The sequence below is a fragment of the Malurus melanocephalus genome, unplaced genomic scaffold (genome assembly GCF_030028575.1).
Source record: "Malurus melanocephalus ecotype Western Australia unplaced genomic scaffold, MMel_1.1 scaffold_630, whole genome shotgun sequence".
Classification (NCBI taxonomy): domain Eukaryota; kingdom Metazoa; phylum Chordata; class Aves; order Passeriformes; family Maluridae; genus Malurus; species Malurus melanocephalus.
Genome location: NW_026623862.1, coordinates 173,825 through 184,111, shown reverse-complemented (window position 1 = coordinate 184,111; position 10,287 = coordinate 173,825). Strand labels below are relative to the sequence as shown.

The 10,287-nt window shown below is 46.1% G+C and overlaps 1 protein-coding gene across 7 annotated transcripts in view; it reads left to right on the top strand.

The window, feature by feature from the left end:
* Positions 1 to 9,490, top strand: part of SERTAD2 (SERTA domain containing 2) — a 76,606-nt gene extending 67,116 nt beyond the window's left edge. For 6 of the 7 annotated variants that reach the window (XM_057383402.1, XM_057383399.1, XM_057383403.1 and 3 more), the window contains one exon: positions 5,646 to 9,490. In XM_057383402.1, coding sequence (XP_057239385.1) covers positions 5,650 to 6,594 — 945 coding nt within the window. In that variant the 5' untranslated portion in view covers positions 5,646 to 5,649 and the 3' untranslated portion in view covers positions 6,595 to 9,490. Of the gene's footprint in view, positions 1 to 23; positions 948 to 5,645 lie in introns of those variants that run through there. The other variant, XM_057383404.1, reaches the window with a different exon arrangement.
* The last annotated feature ends 797 nt before the right edge of the window (positions 9,491 to 10,287 follow it).

The following is a 10,287-nucleotide window of genomic DNA, read 5'->3' as shown; positions in this document are numbered from 1 at the left end:
AAAAAAAAAAAAAGAACGATCACCAGCAGCAGCACTCCCCCCTCCCTTCTGGTCGGTGCACACCCTGCAGGCCAGCTGCAGCACAGGGAGCGTGGCCGTGCAGCTCTGCATGGAACAGGCTGTCCCAGCTCCCGGGGATGCTGCCGTGCCAGCCTTTAAACACTCCGGTGTCAGCAGATGCGATCCCCGAGGAGGGGGAATTTCCGTCGCCTGCAAGTTCATGTTTGCTCCAGTCCCGAAGTTAAACCTCGACACCGGAGCTGTTGTTGAGCTTTCCTCCTGGTTTTGAGCGAGGCTGCTGGGTTTATCATGGCTTTCTCCTCTGCTTTTTCTTTGTAACTTTGAATGAAAGGAGGGTGCCAATGCTCTCACATGTCTGTGCCCCCACCTGCTGGGGCAGGTTTGCTCTGCTTTGCCAGGGAGCATCATTCTGTGATGGGCGAGCCCATGAGGTCTTCTGCACACGTGTCCACTCTGTCTCTGCTGTGGCCTTGGGGATGTGGAAAGAGGGACAGTGAGAGGGAGATTTACTGGTTTGCCTCCCTAGCTCTAGGGGACAGATACTTTGAAGTTGTGGAGACTGGTTATGAGTTCAGGAGGTCCCTCGGGCTGGATCCAGCAGCACTGAAATACCYCACAGCAGCTCAACCTGCCTCTTCAGCTCACAGGTTCTGGCYCTTGTCTTGCCTGTTGAACCCAGTTGACATAAAAGGCCTTTTTATTTTGGTCCTGCAGCTATCCTGTGCCAAATCCCAATTCTGCTGAAGTCAGTAACAAAACACCCATTGACTACTGTTGGGCCAGGATACAAACCCTCAAGGATGAGGAGTGAAGGATGGAGAAGAGGAAAATTATGTTTCACGTGCYAGAAGTGACACAGAAAGCACTTGCATAATTCACTGGATAGGTTCTCCAAGAAACCCCAGAGAGGTTTGCTTACTTTTGAGGTTTGTGAAACTTTGGGGGATGACATGTGCAAATTCAATGTTCTCATTGCACTTTRTGAGGCTCTTATGGGGACCTTTGTGTTGTGGGGTTCTGATAGGTTTTTAAAATGCACATGTGTAAAGTAGTATTTTATTTGAATTCCCCCAAGTTGCCTTTTTCTTTCTCTCTCCTTTTTCTCCCCCTGTGGTTTTAATTACCTAAGATTTCAGACTGGTCCTGCTTTAAACTCCTCTTCTTGCACAAGCCCCTGTGGTTCACACCTGTGCTTCGATGTTTGGCTGCRTGGAGAGGAATGATTGCCCATGGACTCTGGGATTTGATGCTTTTACCTTTTGAGAAACGTGGTGTTTGCTCCAAAAGTAACCTCACTAATAAGCTGTGCATCTTCTAGACTGGCTGAGGGGGTGGCATAAATCTGTGAGTGGAAATGTTGCTTCTTAAAAAAAATCCTTTTCCGCTGTTCCTCTTGGGGTTCAGTTCCTCCTTTTTTTYCCCTTCCTGTCTGTCTTGATGAGCAGGGAGGGCCTAGTGGATTGTAGAATTGATTTCCAAGAAGAGCCCTCAGTCTTGAGAGATATTTTAAGCTTAATTGTTGAAAGGGAATTAACATTAAAGGTTATTTTTATTATTGGGTGAGCAAAATCACTCTTCCCCATTTTTACGTATCTGGTGCTTTTCTACGCCAAAGTGCCGGTTATTAAAGGCATCAGAAATAGTCCAGCAGTGTCCAAGTGTCCAAAGCACGATCAATAATCACAGTGCTCCTCTCACAGTGTGCACGTCCCTCTGTCCTCTGGAGAGCAAAGGGTTTGTCACTAAGTGGGCTCAGAGACACAGGCATTGCACAAGCTCTTCTGTGCTCAATCGATGAGCGTTGACTCCAGAGAACCATCCGCTCCAGGCTGATTATATTTTCTACTGAGCCCCAACTGCATTTTTTTTTTCAGCTCTGTCTGAAGAGCATGCAGAGCCAATAAAAGGAATCTAAATGACACGCAAATGAGGRAAAAAAATATACTACTTTTGTTTTTCAATTAAGAAAAGACAACTCCCAAACAATGCTGGGGTTTCTCTGGCGCTGAGGCGCGTGCAATCGCCCTAAATGGGCAAAAAAAGCAAGTTGTATCTTTCTCAGCAACAATGGCTTAGCTTTTGGTTCTGGGTCTTCCAGAGCTGGAGCCAACTGGTAGAAAATATAGGGGAAGATCTCCAAGTAACTCCCCCCGCCCCAATCCTCAGACAAATGCAGCTTTTCCATTGTCTTTCTTCAGCTTTCTGGTTCCACASACCTAAGGAATGTGTAAAACTGACCAAAATCCTGAAACACTCTTTAYTATGACAACAACAATGTTATGTCCAGTCTCAACTCTTAACACCTGGCCTCAAAATGATGTTTAGCAAACGCATGAAAATGCAGCAAAAACACGTCTGGCTGACATTGCTGCTCAGCCAAAAAAGATGCATCAAAGACCCTCCATGCATKTGACCCTTTATCTCTGCCTGTCCAGTGCCACATTTGGGTGGGTTGGTGTTGTCTGTATGACTCGGTTGGACAACTCTCTTTTGACACCTGGGATGGTTTATCTTTTTGTACTGCTCTTTGGTCAAGCTGGTCTTTTAAGTTTGGCATTTTCATTTTCCCAGCAGGAGCTTTGGGGCTGGAAAGGCTGRGAGCAAAGTTTTTGAGATGAACAGAAGTGATTCAGATCAAATGCTGGTATTGTACAGCTTGATSTTTTTAAATTGTTATTCAGTATCTTAAGGCATAGAGCACTGATCTCTTTAATGCAGGCATGAAACTGTTGGTTGAAGGAGGGAGGAGATAGTTTGAACTGGAAAGAACAAGCGGACAACATTGTCTTAAGCTTCAGTGGTCAGAAATTATGAAATTCCTTTATGGAAAGCCAGAGAAAGGCTTGCAAGSCCCCAAGTATGTCGGGTTTTACCAACTCTGTCAGTTGGTCTACAACGATACCAACTCCTCGCTTCGCTTAGCATGAATAAAGTGATTTATGGAAACTGGAGGAAAATGTTTTTTACAATTCCCATTTCCATGCCAGAGAAGAAGGGGATAAAATAAAACTTTATAAAGCTGAGAGTCTACTGGTTCTTTATTTGAGCCCCTCTCCTTGGTGGAATAAAAACCTCATGCTTAGGCTGGCATCCTGCTTTGGTGCTTTAGGGGTTAAACCCTCTTCAGAGTGTGTTAGTGGGGAAAAAAGAAACTGAAAGTTGTGCTGAAAAACTAGAAGGTGAGAYTGGGAGTTGCCTGATCTATTTTACCTTTTAAAAAAAGGGCAAGCTCTGAATCAAGATCGAGTGAGATGCGAAAGCTTGACAGTCACACATACAGGAAATCTTGAATCATTTCTGAGCTTCCTGGAAAATGACGTAGTGAGGTTATTGTAGTATTTACTCAGTGATGATCCCATAGTTCTTACTGGTCAGCTTTAAAAATGTGTTCACTACCAGCACCTCARTCTTGGGTGGAAATGGCCTCGATTGGGTTTGTTAAAAAATGCTTGGCAACGTCACCTGGCAATATTTAATAAATGAGCACAGGGAACGGGAGCCTGGGCTGTTTTCTTTATCATGGGGGAAAAGGTTTGCTTTGTGCAGAGAATGTTTTTATACATTCCTGGCAGAGGCTGACAAACTTCAAACTCGTCTAGTCCCCAAGCCATTTAAAAATGTCTTCTTTAAATAGAGCATTGTGGAAGGAGCGCTGGTATGTCTTTAGGAGAGAGTCTGTCTTTTTTCAGGGGGAGGAGGTAGCAGGAAGGGAAGAAAGCTGCTAACTCTCCTCCTAACCTCTTCCTGCTTTAAAAACGTGCTGGAACTGGGCAGGGTTTTTAATTCCTGCAAGTCCAATCCTCCGTTTCTTGCTCTTGTCTGTCTGAAGTGAAAGGAGATGTGTCTGTTTTGAGCACTGGACCAGCAAAGCCCCCCGCTTGCACCCCAAATCCATGTGCACACCTCCGGAGCAGTCCGTGGAAGTGACACTAGGGAGCAGAGAAAAACCAGACTTCGGCAGCAGTGCTAAATTTCAGAGGTTTTGTTCACCCAAGATTCCAGGCGCGGGAATCGCTGGGAGCTGGCCAAGGAGCTTGGATGGCAGCCTACCTGCTCCTCARCGCTGCTCGGCTTGCTCCCTCCCCCCGCCTTGCTTTTTTAATTGCATAATATGCTATAAAATTATCTGGATTTGGGACTTATTTTTAACCAGAAGAGGCTCACTTCACCCGCTCTGGTTTTGGATTTACCACCCAGCAAATGCTTCCTGAAGCTTTTCTAGCACTGAAAGTCTGACTTCTTTTGTCCCTTCTTCTGCTTTCCAAGGGGCTCTTTGCTCTTAGAGGTTTATCAGTCATTCTTGGGGATGTTTTAAAGTCCTAACTACATTGTGTGTCTGCAGAACTGATGTGCGACCACCAAACTGTGTTAGACCAACCTAATGCAGTCATTTTTCAGACACCAATCCCACTGGGACGACTGGGAATTGGAGTCAAACAAGGAAGGCAAATTTTGTCCCCCTGATGATAGCTGCATAATATCAGAGGGGTCAGGTCCGGGGTAAAAATCTGTATGGCTCCTGAAACTTCTTTCTGGATAGCTGTGGCTAGGAAGCCTCTTCCACGTTTTGTTTTTTTTTTTTTTTTTTTTTAAGCAAGGCAGAATACTTCATATCAGAATTTGTTAAACAGAGGGAAGGATACAGGGATGAACAGGGAGCTGCTTGTGATCCTATTAAAAGAGTGAGTGGGTTAGAGTTCCAGCACTTCACCCCTCTACCTGGGAAAATGAGAGAGTGTAACGTTGGATCGTGCTACTGTCACAGCACAGCGATTCCTTCATTCCTCTGCATTTGRGGGGATCTTCGTGTCACAGAAATAATGGTGACAAAATGAGGTTGGGACTGTGCTGTGTAGAGGAGCATTTCCAGGCACTCTGAAACATCCAGGAAGAGGTGGCACTRGGGATTGAACTGCCCTACTTAATCTTAGCTCAGAAATTATTTATAATACGGGGTAAGTTTGGTAAAAACCCCTTTGTTTCCTTCAAAATCTGCCATCTGACCRGCAGCAGAGCGCGGTGCAGGGAGTGGTCTTGGGGATTAGACCAAAAGACTTGACAGATCTTCTTCTTCTTCATCTGCAATTTATCTAATTCTGAGTGTMATAACTGCGTTTCCTGCTCTGGTAGCTCAGTCCTTAGGCGATCAGCTAAATAAACCCACATGTGTATTTCCTGGTGTACCAAAGGGCTGGATCTCCCAACCTCGCTGGGAAAGCTTCTCTCAACACACAATTGCTCCAGCCTTGCTTCCCTTCCCCTGTGAGCACACTTTTGAATAAAAGAGGAAATTCATTGTGAGAACCTCAGTGCTTTACGCTTGGTTTCCCAGGCATAGTCAGGGAATGCAGGGAAACGTTCATAGGTGCCTTGTCCACCTMTGGACAGGTGTTTGCTTCATGTGAGGAAGAGCAAATTTGCCACAAATGAGCATGCAAAGTCTCGAGTATTGTAATGCTGTTTGAATTTCTGTTTAGAATTTGCCAGCACATTCTAAACATGGATGGAGCCCTGCATTAAGGTGGCTGCTGCTTGCTCATAGAAGCAAGGTGGGACTGAGTTACTGATGTGGACAGATGTGCACTGGCTCTGCTGTCTTCACGGTCTCCTCTCTTCCCTTGCAGATATATGTTGGGGAAAGGAGGAAAGCGGAAGTTTGACGAGCATGAAGATGGGTTGGAAGGCAAAGTGGTGTCTCCCACCGACGGTCCCTCTAAGGTGTCTTACACCTTACAGCGTCAGACTATCTTCAACATTTCCCTTATGAAACTTTATAACCACAGGCCATTAACCGAGCCAAGCTTGCAAAAGACAGTTTTAATTAACAACATGTTGAGGCGAATCCAGGAAGAACTCAAACAAGAAGGCAGCTTGAGGCCCATGTTCGTGGCCGCTTCGCAGCCTGCCGACCCTCTCAGCGACAGCTTCCGCGAGGCTCAGCCGGCMTTCAGCCACCTGGCCTCGCCGCCCCTGCTCCCCACCGACTTCGTAAGCACTATGCCCCTGGAGTCCTGCCTCACCCCAGCCTCCTTGCTCGAGGACGACACTTTTTGCACTTCTCCGGCTGTCCAGCACGAAGGTCCGACAAAGCCGCCACCTCCTGCTCTCCAAGCAGTAAAGGACAGCTTCTCCTCAGCCTTGGACGAAATCGAGGAGCTTTGTCCAGCACCTACCTCCGCAGAGGCAGTAGCAGCCGAATCGGCGGCCGATGACTCTAAAGCTCAGCCCARCGAGTCCAACATTCACAAGCCCGAGGGCCTCCCGGAGAGCAGAACGGCTGAACCCAAACTCATGGACCCCCTGCCTGGCAACTTTGAGATAACAGCTTCCACAGGTTTCCTCACAGACTTGACCCTGGATGACATTCTGTTCGCTGACATTGATACGTCCATGTACGATTTTGACCCCTGCACGTCTGCCACGGGGGCCGCCTCAAAAATGGCTCCCGTCTCAGCAGATGAGCTCCTAAAAACTCTCGCTCCGTACAGCAGTCAACCAGTAACTCCAAATCAGCCTTTCAAAATGGATCTCACAGAACTGGATCACATCATGGAGGTGCTTGTTGGGTCTTAAAATATTAGAAATATAGCAACTTTCTTCTTTTTTTTTTTTTTTTTTTTTTTTTTTAAACTTTAAGTACCAGTATATACACTTGGTAGTATTTCCATAGTCCTTCCCAGCCCCGAATCACAGCACTGTGCATGCATCCTTGCTTGCCTTTTTTGAAAAGAAAAGGATCACACTAGTTTTTGCTTCGAGCAGAGTTGGAGTGCCTTCATCCATGTATGACCACTTCTAATGTATTTTTTTTAAAGTGGTTCCTCAAGGAAGACCGAATATCCTGGTATAGGAAAGAATATGTATTGTAGACAATGTTACGTTATTACAAAAAAAAAAAAAAAAAAAAAAGAAAAAAAGGAAAAAAAAAGGAAAAAAAGGTAAAAGCTAAGCACAAGGATTATGTTGGGGAAAGCTGTAAATTGCATGTGCATACTTGTCTATTTTTTCTATAAGTTTTATTGCAAGAGGTAAAAAATTTTATTATTTAGATAATCTCAATACCATTTTAGCCCTGTATAGGTTGACTTTAGCAATTCAGCCTTTTGGAGGCATTAACCTGCTCCTCTTTAAGTGTTGCATTTACATGGCTGTTTAGAAACTGCTGCCCAAATTTATTTTATATTTTTGTACAGATTCTGCAGTTTATGATATTGTTTTTTCTAAAAACAAATGCTGTTTATACACACAAAAAAATAGCTATTTTGATAGGATTTGCTCACATAGTTCCTGCATAATTCAGATGTACAAGAACCACTTGTACTTTTATACAGAGTTGTAATGTTTTATATGTGTATGGTGCAAAGAGAAAATTGGATCAAATAAGCCTGCAGTCGGTTTCCCTGAATGCAAACAAAAAAAAMMAAAAAAAAGTGCTTTAAGAAAGGGCTGGGAGCTGCTTCTGTCGGAGTTTCACAAGTGTTTGCTCCCTGCTGTACCCACTGCGCGCTACTGTGATTCCTGAAACTTAAACTTAGAGCCATGTCCTTTTCCAACACGTATGTGAAGCAGTTGGCAGGAAACAATTGTGGAACTTGACCCCCGAGGTCCTGAGCGCCGCCGTGGCCGCAGCTCCCGCCCCGGGACTGGGCACCGTCCCCAGGCCCCCATCCATTGGAGCCTTAACCCGGCGGAGATCGGCGCCTCCTCACCCGGAGCTCCTGGGAATGAGCCCACCGAGAGCCCCGTGGCATCTCCCTGACTGACGGGCGCGGGCGGAGGAGCGGGGCTGGGAGCGCCCGCTCGCCCTTTCTTGGAGCATTTCTCCTCCCCTCTCCCACCTCACTGTGCTAAGTGCTGAAAAAGGCAACTTCAGTATTACTGCAGTGAAGCTCATCTCGTACCTGCACTGGATGGACTCTCTTCGATATCCATTGCTGTCGAAACTGGAGCCAGTCGTGTGACACCACTTGGCATCTCCTGTAGAGTTGGGTTCTTGTATCGACTGTGTTACCTGCTTTACACTTTATAGACCCGTTTTACAACCAATATACAGACACAGCTTTCTATGCATGGTCCCCTTCCCCGTAACACCTGAGAAGTCTTCTTACTGCACCGATAGCTTTTTTTTTTTTTTTTCCTCCTAAGTTCATTGTGGTGTACATTTAATTTAAAAAGAAAAAAAATGTTTGCAATGTATCATGCCTATTGCTGAAGTTGCTATGGCATTTTAGTTTTCCAATGGTACTTTAGTTGTCGAGTGCCGGTTACAACCTATATTGTTGACATGCCTACGGCTTCTTTAGGAATAACTTTTATATTTATTTAAGAAATTTTAAATTATGTTTTACGTCATTTGGCAATATTCAGTCAATTCTGCTCCCTTCTTGTCATGGATGAAATTGGGTCTTGCCTGCCTTTGAAGGAGGCGGCTTTTTATGAATTGGCACTTTAAAACAGGCCATATATATTTATTAGTGTATAGATAGATGTAACGTAGATATGCACACGGACACAGGATGAGAGCAAATACATTTTTGCAATGAAGGAACTCCTGATGGAAATGCAATGCATCACGTTCAGCTGCRAAAAGGCGCTTCTGGCTCCCAGTTCATCTGCCAGGGAGAGACGGGGCTGGGGGAGGAGTGGGGACACTGGCCCAGGGTGGGTGCGTTTGCTTTTTTCTTTTTCCCAAGCTGAAGCTTTGGGATGTTGATGGATTTGCAGTCATTACACAGACTGAAGAGAAAGGAAGTTATTGCTTCAAACAGAAAACCATTGACCAAGTGTAGCTTTGGGACCAGGGGAAGGGAGGGTGRGGAGGAGGGGGACAGCTCCGGCTCCCACCCAGCCCTTGTTCCACAGCAGTCCTGGGCCCTTGCAGAACCCACAGCCCTGCCTGACCCTGCAYCTCGAGTACCTGGGAACACACCCTGCACGAACCTGGAACAGCACCTGGCTCACTTGGGAGGCACTTGCCTGATTTTTGTAGGCAAAAACTGATTTGCAGGGCGCTGGAGCTGCCTGGTTTTGGGATTACCTCTGTAATTACTCAAATCCCACCTGCTAGGCAAAAGCTCCCYTCAGTGCCATTTTTGGACCCCTGTGCTGTTCCGTGGGGTCAGTTGAAGGTTTTGTATGCAGAGAGCAGGAGCCGARCCCTAAATCCACTTTGCCACTTCTGGGCTGTGTCTATGGCTCCTTGGTGCTCCTGTGCAGAGTCCATATAGGAATCCCACAGGACAAAAACATGACTTTTGGGACTCAGCAAGAGGTTGGTGCAAGCCATGGTGGGAAGGCAGAGCTGTGGCTTTCTCCCTGCACTGTCTCGAGCTGGGCCTGTGCCGTGGTCCCAACAGCAACCATGCATGGAATTTCTCTGAGACCTACACCAGGGATGGAGTTGACATTAACGTGCAATGAAGTGACAAGATGGGAGCAGAATAAGAGAGCTTTGGATTTGAAGTGATTTTTTTTTYMWWAAWTWWTTWWTYYTTTTTTTTTTCTTCTGTAAATATATTTATTTTATTGTGAAGCTAACAACATCTGGATTGTAACATGTACAGAATGTATGGTAGGAATGTATCCTCTTGTAGGAATGTAAATCTGTATGAAAAAGGGTATGGGAGCCAGATTCAGAAAGAATGAATTGAGTTCCATTGAGGATATGCATGGATCGCAGGATTATTTTTTTCCTACACTCTTTTTCTAATATGGGTCTGGTTGTTTGAAATATGCAAAAAAAGGTATGGAGGAGGGACAGGTTTATGTTCAAAATTAGTCCTAATCAGGCTCCTATCAGGCTCCTACCCCCACTGGCTTCTTGAGAGGGGCCTCCCTTGGCACGCTACTGGAATCTGCCACCAAAGGCAGCAGCAAATGCAATCATGCTGGCCTGGGAATAGTTTAGAAAAGATGATTTTTTTTTTTTCCTTATTTTTTAAACATGCATGGGAGGCCCAGCTGAAGTCCCTGGGGTTGGACATCCGTAGAAGGTGGCAGGAGGATCCCTCCAGCCCCAGGAGCTGGGGCAGAGGTGGGGACGGGCAGGAAGTCCTGACTGCCCTGTGCAGCCCAAGCCATGGGTTCTGTGTGTCCCTCCAAAATCCGTCAGGATCTCAGCCCTGGGAGCACAGAAAAGGGAACGTCCCTCCTGGAGAGAGCGTCTGTCCGTCTGTCCGGCATCCACCCAGCACCTCCTGCAGCCAGCTGGGAGAGCAAGAGAGAGCAAAGCCACCGTCTGAAGCAATCACTGTCGGGAGAAATCCG